Source organism: Lycorma delicatula, chromosome 6, assembly GCF_047948215.1.
Source record: "Lycorma delicatula isolate Av1 chromosome 6, ASM4794821v1, whole genome shotgun sequence".
In the NCBI taxonomy this organism is placed as follows: domain Eukaryota; kingdom Metazoa; phylum Arthropoda; class Insecta; order Hemiptera; family Fulgoridae; genus Lycorma; species Lycorma delicatula.
In genome coordinates, this window is record NC_134460.1 from 144,837,045 (window position 1) to 144,853,711 (window position 16,667).

Here is a 16,667-nt window from a genome sequence, read left to right on the forward strand (position 1 = left end):
TGGCTGCACTAAAAACTAACATAAGCTTTTTGTGTGTTTGTAACATAGATCGATGTATGGAGAAAATTTTAAATGAAAACAAATGCAACCATCTCATTAATTTATTTTCTTTACATGTATACTTATAAATATAAGTTAGGCGTTTATAATAAACAATTATTTTTTCTCATAAAATGATTTCATGTTATGGGTAAACTTTTAGACTAATTTTGCAACCTCCTTTCATTCACCACAACCCCTAGGTTGAGAAAATCTGATCCAAAGTAATAAACTGCAATTTCCTGCTGAAAAAGCTCATGTTTATTCATTTTTATAATTGAGAAATGACTGAACAAATATTGCATTTTTCCCAGGTATTAATAATAAAAATTAAAAAAAATCGAACAAAAAACAAAAAGAATAGATGGTTTTTAGAGGAGGGGAATAAATTTTAAAAAAAGTTTTTCAAAAAATATCCCTTCAGTAAAAACTAAACTAAAAAATAAAAATACAAAAAAGCTAAAATAAAACAGAAAAACCATCAAAAAACTTTTCTGCATTTTCGGTCCAAAGTCTGTCAGCAGCTATTATGGTGGAAGAGGTGAAATTGCTCAATGGCAGAGAGGGTGAGAGAGCCTAAGGAGTAAACCCAAAGAAATTCCAGGATGAGTAAAGCTCTGTAAGCAGCAGCAAAAAAGTATCTTTCCTAGTAGAAGGAAACTCCAATAAAAACCTCTGGTTCTCCAGGTTGGGGTTGGTTAAGGTGTTTCCTGTTCCAGCCTATATTACACAAACTGCAAGAAAGGTCACAATTGCAGATAGAACAAAACAAAAACATATATTTCAATTTTAAGAAGTGTTGGTTGACGTTTTGAGAAAAATGTTTTTTGATTTATATATTTATTGTAGATAACAATTTTAATATAAAAGTTTCTTTAAAACGTTCCTGAAGAAACTCAAATTTTTTTGCCATATTTTTTTTGCCACCCCCTAAACAGATTCAAAAAAAATTAATTGATCAGTGCCTCATGTATAGAAATATTCGAGCTAAATTTGAAGAAAATTGGTTTGGCCAATCCTGAAGTATGTGGTCAAAAGCAGCTCAACATAATTTGCAAAAACCCAATACCCCATTTTTGACATGATCACCATACTTTTTCCTTTAATATATCAATCCTAGCTATATTCACTGAGCAAGTAAAAGGCAAAAATCTTGTTTATTCCCCAATCAAACATTTAATTGTGCATTTGAATCTTAATACATACAATCCCCCCCCAAAAAATAATAATTTACAAATGAAAATATTTAAAAGACCATTAAAAAAAGTTTTGATTGATAAAATGTACTCATAGACACAGGATACAGGATTATCAGAAGAAATAGTATTATTATTTCTATTAAATCAATGAATTTATTTCTCCACAGACTTTCCTTAAACATTAGGTTTAGACATAAAGATGCTATTATTAACATAATTCCACATAACTTTCATGTTATTAATCTTCTAAACTATATAGAAATTACTGATTAAAAAGAAAGTACAATCTTAAATCAAAATATCCATGTTTACCAGACTATTATCATGACTGAAATGATATATACTCTTATAAAATCCTTCAAAAAGAATATCTTCCAAAAGTTATCTGTTAAAAGCACAGATTTATATGAATTTCTATATTAATAAATAATTCATTAATTTTTTTAAAAAAACTTACTCTCCATGTCTTGGAAAATCAATATTTTTAACAGCAACTGCAGCAGTAGATATTTTGAATGAAGCTTTCAAAGTAAAATCAATACTGTTTAAAACAACAATTTTCCCTTTTGTATTTCCAACATAAATATGAATACCACAACGATCAAATGAAGCAATTAATCCAATATCACCCTAAAATAAAAAAATAAATAAAAACACAACTGATATAAACTTACTTAATAGAAATTAAGTAATTATGAAGATAACTGATAATATAGCCTACATTGTTTTTATGGTTAATTGGTTACTGAAGCATTTTAATTGTTTCACTGGAGAACTGACAAATTTGTCATGTACAAACCAACAGTAAAGTCTACAATCTTAAAAGAATGGAAACTGATGGACTATGTTCACATAGATGACCAAAATAGTAGTTGTACCAAAAATAATTATTCCTTAAAGATCTGACATATCAGACCTTCACCTTTCATCATTTGAGTTTAACTATTACGAAAACTGTTTACAGCCTAGATGAAGATTTTCTAGCTGTTAACAACATTTTCTATTGAACTACATGTAATCAATGGAAAAAGAACATTATATAAATTAATCACAATGTTAAATATAATCTTGTAAACCATTATGCAACATATTTTTTTTGAATTTAAGAGATATAGCTTTCACATTAATATGCCTGGAGAGCCATACTAAGTCTTTCAACAGGATATTTAAATGATCTTCTAACCTGTTTTAACTACTCAAATGACTTATGAGAAAAGAATCACTGAGTTTATTGAATATTCTCTGGAGTTTATACAGATGGTTACCCATTTCTAGGCCTATCTTTAAAATTACTAGTGCTATGAAATTGTTTCGAAGGATCGTATACCAGAAACTGCTCTTAAACTATAAACTATAATCATTTATATAAACATCTCTTAAATTTCTCTTAAACATCTGAACACTACAAATAAGTCTGTTCTGCAAAAGAGGCTTTCAGTGATGATTCTTGCATATGATGTAAAACTCATTGACTAACAAGGAAGACTTAATTGAGTGCATTACGATAGGAAGGTGATGTTATTAACACAAAACATTCATAAAAGCCATCCATTTATGAAATATAATGGGACTCAAAATTATTCTTTGAATAGGAGTTCATATTAAAAAATGTTTTACAGTAAGTGATCAATTATTGTGCCTGGTGACAAAGGATAGTACTGTAATATTAATACATTCCAGATCACAAATAGTTTGTTTGATTACAAACATTGAATCTGAAATAATTACATTTTAAATTCTAACAACATATGTACATACATACTTCTTCAACTTTTGGCACGACTTTGAAGGCATTATTTGTATGTATAAGGACAGCTGCATGTCTAGTAGTAGAGACAAGAAATGTTGTGTTATTACGAGGTTTGAACTGAACCTAAAATAAATAAAACATTATCATTAAATATGTATTAATAAAAACAAAACAATAATTAAACAAAACCGTTTCTGACAAACTAAGAATTAAAATAAATTATTAATATTATTACTGTTATTATTATTAATTTCTGCTTTTAAATTTAAATGAAATTGGAATGTTATTGTCATTAACAATTAATAAATTCCATCAAGTAGATTTCCTTTTACAGAAACATTATCATGCTGTTGATAAGTTTTTAAAATAATAGTTGTTACTAATTAGATAAATTTGAGTACGTCATGCTTACAAAATTTTCTGCCTTTATTTCTTAATATTGTTGTTTTTATATATTAATATAGAATATAAGCACTTCTTTTTTTTTGTTTAAAATCTTATAATTTGTAAATCTGTTCTGATCAAGGTTTTTGCATGCATACTTTTTTTAGCGGCCAATGTTGGAGACAAATGCTGGAGAGTTCAAGTTAAGTCAAGTGACCTGTAGTAACAGACAGGTTTATTAGATGCAGCTTCATCTACTGACATTTATCATTCCTCACAACTTTTGCGTTCTTTTTCAGAATGCATCTCATTGAGATGTTCCAGATCTTACAAAATCATCAGGTAGTTAGGAGTGCAGTTTATGAAGGTATCCTGTAGTTTTTCTTTTTTGTTATTTCTTTAAAAAAATTCTCCAATTTAAGTAAAAATAAAACAATAATCCCTTGCTATCGTGTAGAATAAATTCCAAGCAATTTAATGCAAATTAGTATTAATGTGGAATACACCTGAAGAATAAATTTTTAAAAACATTACTGATCACATAACCTTTTCTTAGAAACCAACCAGAAGTATAGTAATCATAATATTCTTCACAAGGAAAAATACAATAAATTACAAAAATGTTGTATCTAAAAGTTATTTTTAAAAAATGTTATATATAAAAGTTTTTTATGCATAAAAGTTACTGCTATAACACGAGAATTTTTACTTTATGAATATCTTTACGTGGCTTTTAAACATTTCTTTTTAAACATTTGACATCAGCACTAACAGTTTTTTTTTAACTAGATTTATTCAATATACATATTCACATGTTTGTTAGCTGACTTTTTTAATTTGAAATAATTCACAAACGTAAGTCTTCGTTTTCCTCTCCAAATCACACAAATCACTTCACAACCTTGAAAATTATTATTCTCATGAAATTGAAATTAAATTCTCATGAATTTCTCCAAACCAAATAATTCATCAATTGTTTCCAAATTCTGTTCACCATAAAATAAAAATTGCTTGTATATAAAAGTAATAAGCATACCTTCTTTTTTCACTTTAGGTAATGTACCCTAGTGTTAATTCATTAATGACTCATTCATTCTTTTTAACAATCTCCCAGTTTCAGAAGTTATTGCTTTTATGCAGTAAATCCCATTTAATATAGAAATTCTATTTGTCGTCTTCCATAACTTAAGAATTTTATAAAAAAATCGGTCTTTTTCAAATAATTAGACAAACTTTTTCCATTAAAAAACTGACTTTTGAATTTCTCACCTTTTCTATCTAAAACATTCTCAGTACTTTTTCTTTTTCATAAAATTTTACAAATTTTTAGTTCTTTCTGTAGCCTATTAAAAACAAATAGTCGAGGCAAAAATAAGTAATGACAGGGAAGTATCCTAATTTTTTTTTAAAGTTTAATTTCTTGATTAAATTACATCATTAAATCTAAGAGACCCAAATTGAATTGTAACAGCATTGGTATGGTTATTTCATGGTTTTTCTGAAAACTTCTCTAAATTAAAAAATCCAAATTATTACGTCTGAGTTATAAAAGCTTCATTTGATCCTTCCATGGGTTAAACCTTTTTTGTTCTTCTTCCTAATCGAATCAACTGTCTTGCTATATTTCTTCCATTGTACCTGTGCAGATAAATAATATGAAATTTTACAAATAGCATTATTTTACAAACTTCAGATGAAATTGGGTGATAAACAGCTCTAAATAAATAAATAAATAAATTTATTTATTTATTAAAAGAATCATTGCATACAGTTACTTACAAAAAAATTACACAATCAACTATAAAAAGAGTATAACTTTTAAAAAGTAATTAACAAAATGACATAACAAATATCATAGAAGTGGTAATCTTTTCATATTCTCTGCTTGTTTTCCAGTTACACTATGAATATGTTTATTAATTGTTGTAGAACCAAACAAAAAGATTTTAAAAATATTAATTCAAAATTAACAATTAATCAATCATAAATAATAATTAATCTAATCAATCTAGTACTCTTCCATTCCCACTCTATTATTATTTTAAAAAAATATATGTTTATAAAAAAATATAATTTGATTTATTTAAAAAAAAACAGCTTAACAATCTATTACAAAGAAAATACAATTAAATAGATAATAAAAATTTTGTAATATTTGTATAAAAGTATATACAGATGAAAATATATGATTTAAAATACTGTACAATATTAACAATTTACAATTTATTCCAAAAACAAACAATTTCTAACAAAGATATTTCTAGAAAATTTGGAATAGATTTACATAATTCACTGTTTAATCTTCTTATTCAGACTATTAAAATCCTTTTATACATAATAATAAACAATATATATTAAAAATACTAATATATAGAATAACAAATACATTTTTTATGCTCAAATAATTTCCACCTTGTTACCTTACACCACAGTTTTCATATTTCTAGAGTCTTGCATAAAAATTTATGTCATTAATTTTAGCAGAATGAAAATTAACTAGTAATGTGATCAACTTATCCATTTCCTTCCACATACTTCTTTTGCAAGTCCAGCTTTATCATAGCATTTCCTAGTAAAATCAGTATATGACCCTCTATTATTTATATAAAAATACATATTAGTCACCAGATGAAGCTGGGTTATAACTCTAATTTTTTTAATGGAGCTTTTATTAATAATTAATCACCCAACATAACCTCATTTATCTTGAAGGTTGTTTACCCCACTACAGTTAACTGATCTTTAATCAGATACAATCAGTTTAATTTGATATGTATGTCTCCTTTGTTACCAGCAACCAGCTCTGCAAAAGTAACTGTATCATATCTTTGCATAGCAAGTATTTAAGTATTTAAATTATTTTTAACCATCTTTCTTTCTTTTTTCTGTTTAACCTCCAGTAATTACCTTTCAGATAATACTTCAGAGGATGCATGAGGATGATATGTATGAGTGTAAATGAAGTGTAGTCTTGTACAGTCTCAGTTCGACCATTACTGAGATGTGTGATTAATTGAAACCCAACCGCCAAAGAACGCTGGTATCGACGATCTAGTATTCATATCCGTGTAAAAATAGCTGACTTTACTAGGACTTGAACACTGGAACTCTCGACTTCCAAATCAGGTGATTTTGGAAGATGCATTCACCACTAAACCAAGCTTGTGGGTTAATATATTTTTAACCATCTAGAAACTCTTTAATACACAATATATGATAATTTATTTGTAGCTAGTTCTATCTACCCACTGGGTTGGTCTAGTGGTGAACGCGTCTTCCCAAATCAGCTGATTTGGAAGTTGAGAGTTCCAGTGTTCAAGTCCTAGTAAAGCCAGCTATTTTTACACGGATTTGAATACTAGATTGTGGATACCAGTGTTCTTTGGTGGTTGGGTTTTAATTAACCACACATCTCAGGAATGGTCGAACTGAGAATGTACAAGACTACACTTCATTTACACTCATACATATCATCCTCATTCATCCTCTGAAGTATTATCTAAACGGCAGTTACCGGAGGCTAAACAGGAGAAAGAAAGAAAGCTAGTTCTATCTGCACTGTCCAGTCAGGAAATATTTTACTAGTAACAAAATCAATTTTAGGAAATTGATCTGAACAATTTTTGTTACATCTAAACAACTAAGAAGCCAAACTTCTAAATCATATAATGAAGGTGTTTATTTTGCATCATATAATATTATTTTTTCATGTAACTTTACCACGATTCTGACTTGTTTTCTGTAATATTTTTATAGTTGACTCCTTTTATTTTCTTTGACAATAACTTGCAGAAATTACCAAATCTTCCAGAGCTCTGTAGTCATTTACTATTTTTATATTATTATTTTCTTTAAAAAAAACCAAAATTCTTTTTTAATTTTCCTTTATAAAATGTGACAGACTTAATTTTTTGTAATATTTACCATCAAATCTAAATTCAAACAATATTCACAAAAGTCAGAAGTTTATTTTAATGTTGAAGGGCAATATCATCAGCAAACGGTATTCCTATATCATTTTTATCATCCAGATTTTTATTTTAATACTCAGTACTTGCCTCTGAAGTTAATTACATTTTTTCACAGCTGTATATTTTTCATTCATATCATTCCTGTCTTTAAATTTTCTAACACTTAAAATTTATTGTTATTAAATTTATACAGTTTACTACCAAATGTTTTTTTAATATTTTTTCTCATAGTATTATTAATAACTTAATTCAGACTAATGTTACCTTATACTATTCTCTAAAGAAATGAGCTTTCAGCTCTTATTTCTATACTTAGCTCTAACTTAGAAACTTTATCAAACTACTGCCTTAATAATTACAAAAATTTATTTGATGTGTCCATTATAATATAGTTGCATTCATATCTTCATTACTATAATTATTTTGTATTTTAAAATACTACTTTAATTTGTAGAATTTATCCTAATACTTTCAGTTTCCTCTGTTTTTATATGGAACAGACATAATTCAAATTATAATTTTTTTTTGCAATATGGACTTAATTACATCTATTTTTTTAATTTACAATTGTCTATTCTGTGCTCTGATCAAAATTTTACCACAGTTTCTATTGATCCATCTAGGTAAATGCTGGGACAGTTTCTTTTTCTCATGGAACATACCTACTCATTGCTGACCTGAGATTAAACGTATTGTATTATTATGTACAGATCAGAATAAAAGATTTATTTTAACAACTTTTGAATAAACAATTATTATAATTCGAAAAGGATTTCTGTATTTCTATTGACACACTTCAGCATTTTAACTAAAAATTTTGAGTAAAAAATTTTTAGAAAATTTTTAAATTTCAAAGGAATTATTTTTATTTTATTTTTTTATGTTTCATCTCTTGAAAAGCGGTTATGAACTGAAAAGCAGAAGCATTTTGAGTATTCAGATGACATCACAACAAAGTATCAATCTAAACCTAACTGTACACTTATGTGGGAAATTCCCATTTTGTACGGTTTTGAGGTAAGAATGAATTTCAATTTATATAAATAGTTCTCTATTACTGAATCTATATATATTTACATCTTCAATATTATAGTTATTCTACAGTTACATTTTATTTATTATTCTTTTTTTTTATGAATGGGAGAGGGAATTCCATGTAATGCAATGTTTAATGTTTATTAAGCAAAATGTTATGTTAACATTAACTAGAACATCTGTTCTAGTCTCATAACAGTTGCGATATGTTAGGCATCTGGGGTATATGAGTTACATCAGTCCTGTCTTCTCCAAAAGTAATCTATATGATATTTAGTCAGTTCATATGGTGAATAAGAAAAAGTGAAGATTGTGATATCTTCACTTTTCTTATTTTGCCTTTTTTTTCTTTTGCCTGTGATGGCAAGGGTGAACTCACCGGGTTGGTCTAGTGGTGAACAAGTCTTTGAAAATGAGCTGATTTGGAAATTGCGAGTTCCAGCGTTCAAATCCTAGTAAAGACAGTTACTTTTATATGAATTAGAATACTAGATTGTGGATACAAGTGTTCTTTGGTAGTTGGGTTTCAATTAACACACATCTCAGAAATGTGTCAACCTGAGACAGTACAAGACTACACTTTACTTACACTCGTACATATCATCCTCATTCATCCTCTGAAGTAATACCTGACAGTAATTGCAAGAGGCTAAGTAGGAAAAAGGAAGTCAAAGGTGAATGTTGATTGCATTTAGTTGGCTTTGTATGCTCATGTAATAGCATAATCAGCTCAATAGAGAAGAAGGAAACTATTTCACTCTTCACTTAATATCTGGTATGATTAAATAGGGTGTTAGTTTTTCTTAAGGCCTATTTATTAGTTCCTTGAGACACATCAGGTTATCTGCAATTGTAAGAGTTACAGTATAAACCTCAGAATTAATCTCCTACCTTTATTTAATCTTTACTTTTAATAAAATAATTTTTTTAATAATATTCTGGAACATAATTCCATAAGAAATCTACACTATGTTAACATATTATGTGTAAAGGTTAAAAAAATTAATTAATACCTTTACAACTTCTGAAGGGAGTCTAAATTTTAGTTCACAGTTTCCAGTAAAGACATCATGTATATAAACTGTTTTATCAGTTGAAGAGCTCAATATTTTATATCCATTATGTGACCAACTAAGAAAAAAATTACAATAAAATATAACTACATCAGCTACAGTAAAAATAAAATAAATAAAACAGTTACTTTATGCTTGAACTCTTGTTTCTCACCACAATGCAGTTTGAACTCATCAAAAATTTTCAGACAACAGGCTCTCTATTGAAGATGCTGTTGGAAGTGGAAGACCACCTAAACTAACATGCCACAAACTTCTCGTTTGTGGCATGCTAGATTGCTCAATCTGACTCCCCAGATTACTTTCTTTGGGGGGCAGCAAAACACAACAGACCACGCGCATGACTGACATACTAAAAACTGCAATAACGGCATATGTATGAGACATTCCAGTACATCAGCTGGTTAAAGTGTTTATAAACAAATTGAAATGTGTGCAGTGTTGTATTGATGTTGGAGGTAGTCATTTTCAACACCGTTTATAACTATTCTAGTTATTGTAATAACCATTTCTTTAAAATAATGAAAAAAAAATACAAAGTAATAATTAAGTATATTTCATCATTACACTTCCATAATTCCAGTGCACAGCAACTTTTCGAATACTGTACAAATTCTTCAATATACTCATAAGCAGAGCTATCCCCATCAACATATAAAAATTCTAATAACATTATAATTATAAAAATCCCAAAAGCCTTACCATATTTATAGTCGCAATCAAACAAAAAACCTACAAAATACCAGTGCAGAGAAAAGATAAAGATTAAGAAAAAAAGGCTGGATAGTGAGAAAGAGACATTTTATGCAATTCAAGCACTCTCTTGGCAATGGGCACCTGACCTAGACATAATCTGTCTGGAGTTTTTTTATCAGTGATGAAAACAGAACATTAACTGAACAATTATTTGCATTGAACAGCTTAACACTCGCTACAAAAAGTTAATTCTCTTCAAGATACTGAAAATCACCTGACCACTGAGCCTTTTTAAGGAAAATCCCTCTTACATCCCCAGAATTATGTGACATGGGGAAGTATTAGACTGAAATATAAGCTGTTCCGCGATATCTTACTTAAGGATTGACTATATTTTTAAATGTTCAAAATTAACTAGATGATTATATTATGGCCCTTAAATATTATTCTATGAATTTTTTTTAATGTTTCCATGATTTCTTGTGGTAACTACTGAGAATAATTTAAGGGACTAAAAAATATTCCTAAGCTTCACACAGTATTTGATGAAGGCTTCTGATAATCACATTAACATTGGATCACAAAAATTCCTCGACACAAGTCCCTGCCTACTTGCCACTGCTTTGTGGGATAATGTACAAAGATATTTGCAGGTCCTAACTACTAATGGTACACCTATTTCTCAAGGTCACCAAATAATCTGTATATTCTGGAAAAGATTTTCCACTCTGTCTACTCATGTGCCAAATTTAAACTTACTGGATCATCCAGATGAATTCTTTGAGGGATAGGCAAGAAACACAGTTTTTGTGTAACTAACTTTATGTTGGTTGGTTTTTAATGTTTATTTTTGTATTTAGATTTATTTTTGTCAGTTTTTTTTTTCTAGTGAAAATGACTGTTTAATAACTGAAATACAAATTAGTGATACTGTATATTAATTTTCATAACTGGTTACTGAGGTACATTCTCTAAGTAAGCTTTTCTTTTTTTATGCTGAATTTCAATCTCTGGCAAACAATATTATGTAAATATTAATACGTCAAAGATAATTTCCTCTCTAACATAAAAATCTAATGCCTACACATAATAATTAATAATAATTGTAATATCATTAAAAAAAAAAAAAAAACACCTTGAAAAACAATATCTTATAAGTTTGTAAACATGATAAACATACCTTAAAGAAGTAATACAAAACAAATGAGCATTTATTGATTTTGCTACACTTTTAGTAAGAAAATCCCAAATAACAATTTTCCCATCATTACATCCAACACCAAGCAGTGTTCCTTTTCTGTTAAACACACATGTCACTGCTGCTGAGCTATATTCAAGAACAGAATCTAAATCCTAAAACAAAAATAAAATTTTTTAAATACTCATTTACTTTTTATAAAATATTATAAATAACAAAAAAAAAGGCTAATTTTTATTTGAATCTTACTGGAATTAACACCCATTATTGATTGGATTTCATTCTACTTTATCTGCCTGGTCATAATTATTTCTTGATAAACCCTAATGTGTTTAATACTGACGAATCATTAGGGGGTATTCCAATGGAGAACATAAGGTGGTTAAGATGGGAGAATTTCTATCCAAACCTTAGTTTTAATCTAATGTATGGATCTGGGAAATTTAAGGTCTTGGGAGTCATAAATTGGAAAAAATATGAATAAATTTTACAAAAAAATAATATAAAAGATATAGATTCACTTTGAATTTAAAAAATATAGTAAACCTGAATTTTTATGAAAAATTTATATTGCTTAATTTTGGTTTACAATACTCTCACATGTCACATGATATTTTTGTTCATGTTGATGAGACACCTTAAATCTTAAATGCTATTTAGTTAAACATCATTTTATATTTTTTCAGGAGACAATGTAATATGCTATACATTGAAAATTTGTTGGTTATAAAACAATGGGAGTATGTTGATTCAGGATACAAAGAAAATTAAACTTAAAAAATTGGATCTAAAGGTAACAAGTTGTTTCCTTTTGGCATTAAAAGTTAACCTTGTAACAACCATAATCAACCTGTACCTTGGTATAGAAGAAAGGTTTTTGGTGGACGTAATCAAGAGGGTTTTATTATAAGAATATTTTGAATTAAGGTTTGTCATTTACTCATTTGCCTCCTTTCGAAGTAACCTAGATGCAACACTATTGATTATCATTTTAATTTTACCAAAATTCTTCACATACATCTTATATATTTTCATTTGAAAAGGAAATAAACATATTAATCATTTCAGTTTTAAGGTGTCTTGTCTAATTCTTGATTAACTTCTTCATTTCCACTGTAGATATTGTTCTTTACAGCCTTGATCTTGAAGTACAACTCTTCCATCCTACTCCTAGTTGTCCTTTTCTTTTACTTTTCTCTCTTTTGACAAAACCGTTTGGTCCAAACTCTAACTTTGGACCTTCTACTTTTCTCAATTTCTGAGTAGCTAAGGTGACATTCTCTCTCAAGAAACATCTATTTCTACTTCTGTCTCTAGAACTCAAGAGCTTCAATTTACATACTCAAATCTTTTTTACATCCTTAACTTGTGTGTCAGTGAATGTAATTACATTGTGTTTCCTAAATTTAATATTTTTTTTAATTTATATTCTTCCTGTCCATTATGTGGCTATTTAAGGTTTGGTAGTTTTGTCTGAAATCATATTACCATCATATGGAGGATTAACACAACAAAACAGGCCCTGTTTACTTTTGACGACTGTTAAAAGGACTTCAGAGAAAAGGATCATTAAGAAAATAGAAAAGCTTCCCTATCCAAACTCAAGTCCTCCACCACATTAGAGAAAGATAATTGTGACAATAACCAGGAATACAATTCATCTAGTTTAGAGTCTAAAGGGCTGCATGCCTTGAGAAGTTGGATTGCTACATCCTACATGCAGTACTGATTATAATTAATATTTGTTTGCTCTCAAAGAAAATAACTGACTTGCATAGTTATCTGACTTCCAGTTTAAGGTTATCATGGTTCAAATTAGTTTATTAGCAGTCTAAGGTAACCAATGTTATAAGGGAAATCCAATAATTAATTTACTGACTCTGTTGTAACTTTGTATAAAAGCTCACGTTACAAATTTAATAAAGATAAATAAATGAATATTCATATAAATCAACTCCATACTTACCTCAGGGAAACATTGCTCAGTTGATTCAATTATACCCAGTTTATCTGAAAACAAAAAAATGAAAACTAATAATAAATTTTACAATCTGAATCTATTACATGAAGTAATTTTAAGACAAAAATGTGTTAAATACAACAAAAGTGACTTATACAGTTTCTCATAATTTTATCTGTAAAAATTAACTGTTTATAAATTATTATTTTTAAAATTTTTTTATTTTGAATTTAACAAAAATCAAATGTACTCCTATACCTGAAATGTAGCATTTTTTGTTTAACATTTATTGAGCAACACCTCTTCTACTGCATGGAGCCTCTTACACAGTCCCATGTGTGAATGATGTTTCACATAAACAGTTGATTGTTCCACATAAATAGAGTTGTTCATAAATTATTTTATTCTATACAGAATAGAATTCCTCTATTCTATTTACAACACCTCTTCCATCAATTTAACTAGCCATTTTTTATTTTGTTATAGAGACAGAGAATAATTTTTGTTTTATTACCTGAGAGTTAGTCTAACTGAATATTTTTTTGTGAGAATTTTATTTGGTCCAATTTTTTTTGACAAAATTTAGCTAATAGATGAATTTTCATTTTCATTTTTGTTTAATTATTTTTATCAAATGATGACCATAAATTAACAAATATGTTTCTTGCACTGTCCTAAAACGGAACTTATTGATTGATGGGAACCAAATTAAGTCAATTAACATTTTTTAAACAAGTTTATAATAAATAATAATGTACTGATTTATTTAAATTCATGAAATTTAGAGGTCCATGATGTGCAGATAAGTACAATTTGCTTACTTTTATTTTATACCTTTAAAAAAAAGTGTAATCAGAATTGTTGATTGGTAAGTATCTGTATCAAAATATTTGTACAGTAAATGCAATTTTACCAGTCATGGAAGAAAAAGATGTTCAAGGACGTAGTAGTAGCAGTACATATTCCAATTGCAAAATACGGGCCTTTAAGTGCAAAAATCCCTGTTCTCATTTCCCTAGCAACCATCCCAAGACAAGCAAATAATTCAATTTTTAAATAACACTCCTCACCATCCATCATTTTAAACTTTCTAAAAGTACCTCAAAACTGATATACCAGCAGATTTAACCCTCTTAGGCTTTTTAATTAGCAAATAAGTTCTTTGAATAAAGGTTTTATACAATTTTCCTGATTCTTCCAGGCAATCTTGGAGCATTTATTATCTATGGAATATCAAACCTATCATTCTTGATGTAGTCTTTATAATCTGATGCACATTAAACTGTGATCAATGGGAAATGACTTAACTTATTAAATGTGGCTTTAGTTCTTGACATTTTATCATTATTTCACACCTTTCAGTTTCTAGATTGTTACCCAATGAGGCATCTCAGATAGAACAAGTTTTGTAAATAGTAATAAATGCAACCAATACTGCCAGCCAGGGTGGAGTAATTTTCATCTGTAAGGTCCTGGGTTCAAATCCCAGACAGGCATAGCATTTTATACATGCTACAAAATCTACATTCCATACCCCTATGCTCAAGCTCTGACCTAATGTGAAAACTTAATCATTAAAAAAAAATACAAATTGCACAGAAATTGGATTTTTCAAGCAGGGCATGTCACCAATGAAGTTTTTTGCAAAAACATCTTATGTTAATATTTTTTGTTTACTGCATGCTAATATTATTACTTTTAGAACTTAAAAAATAATTTGTTTGGTTCATATTATTTGTTCAAACTACTGAATATATGTTAGCTATGTAATATTATATACAGTATTAAAAATAACTATAACCTGTGAATCTATAAATAACTTGATTCAGAGAGCATGATTTTTCAATCTCAGTATAAATAGTTTTTATTAATCTTTCAAAGGTGGTTAACAGAACCACCTTTGCATTCATTACAGACTACTGGTTTTTAAAACCTTTTATTTTCCCTTTAATTTACATGAAAGAGTTAAAAACCTAATAAAATAACGTAATAAAAAAATGAATAAGAAAGTGTTAAGATTTACAGTTGATGAATACAACAAACAGAATTTCAAATACAATGCACCAATGTATACAGAGATGTCTCCCTAGGCACCACAGCCTAAAAGGTCTACAACAGACTTATATTAATAATAATTATTGCTAATGAAAATGTTAAAACTTTACTGAGATTCAAACCAGGCTTTCTTAGGGTTCAGTTAAGATTTACCTCTATACCACAGTTAAGATTTAATGGGAAAACATACCACCTCCTAATTAGCGATTCTTTAATTATATTTTCAAATAAAAGAAAAAGATACAAGTTAATTAATTCACTTTGAACTTCTACTTAAAAATAAATTATCTATAAATATAATCATAACTTTTAGAAGGTAATAACTTGTGTTATATAAAACAAAAGTAATATTTTTTAATGGGAAAAAAGTGTAAAAAAGCCTAATATAAGAATTTCGGACGCCTAATTTATACTTATTACCTAACCTCATCTCCATTAAAGTAAAACAACTTACACATTTTTATCTACATAATATCTTTATAAAACCACGTATTAGTATACATAAAATTGTTTCATTTGAGTTGATAAAATAAGTAAAAAAAATATTACAAGTTCTGCTGACGCGTATTCAAGAAAAGTAGTAGTAGTAGTTGGTTTTGTGAAAACCTTTCAAAATATGCTTACCTTTAAGATCGTTATTCATTTTAAGAAATATTGATACATCAGGTTCACTAACATCATTACAACCAAAGCAAACAATATGTACGTTGTCATCAGTTTATTTAAAACCAAACCGAAACTTCCTTTGAATCAGCCGGTAGGTAGGTAGGTACGCTATTATATATCTGTTTAAAATATAAACAATATTAACAACTTAAAATATCGTTACAAAATAAATTGTACTCGTCATTTTCAAATATTTAAAACTCATTTTTAATACTTTATTCCGTAGTGTTTATATTCATTCTATTCGAGTATTCATTCCAGAAAAAATTATTGGTACTATATTTATTGTGCTATGAATTTTTATTAAGTTTCCATACCGTACTAGGCTTGAATTATATAAAAGTCACTGTTAAAAAGACGTTCTAAATCATCAATGAATCTGGAAAGGTATTGCGAAATTTATAACGGAATTCAGTAAAAAGTCACGACATGGCCAAAAATAATCTAAGTGGAAGACATCCTGGCGCTGACATTATAGCAAATATACTTAATTCGATTATCTTAGTGTATTGATTTTTAGTTCATCAAAGGCTTGACGAGTTTACAAAAAAGAACTTAAATAATTGAAAACAAAATTATTTAACAGTAATAAATGAAATGTAATCAAACGTAATCTAAAATAAAAAAAGATATTTTTGTAT

General features: G+C 28.0%; 1 protein-coding gene across 1 annotated transcript in view; it reads right to left on the minus strand.

The window, feature by feature from the left end:
• Positions 1 to 16,124, minus strand: part of LOC142326953 (retinoblastoma-binding protein 5 homolog) — a 45,127-nt gene extending 29,003 nt beyond the window's left edge. Inside the window, exons 1-6 of the mRNA XM_075369684.1 lie at positions 15,985 to 16,124; positions 13,312 to 13,355; positions 11,328 to 11,500; positions 9,392 to 9,509; positions 3,001 to 3,111; positions 1,696 to 1,868 (exon numbers count right to left, since the gene is read on the minus strand). Coding sequence (XP_075225799.1) covers positions 1,696 to 1,868; positions 3,001 to 3,111; positions 9,392 to 9,509; positions 11,328 to 11,500; positions 13,312 to 13,355; positions 15,985 to 16,003 — 638 coding nt within the window. The 5' untranslated portion in view covers positions 16,004 to 16,124. The remainder of the gene's footprint in view (positions 1 to 1,695; positions 1,869 to 3,000; positions 3,112 to 9,391; positions 9,510 to 11,327; positions 11,501 to 13,311; positions 13,356 to 15,984) is intronic.
• Between the last annotated feature and the right edge of the window lie 543 nt (positions 16,125 to 16,667).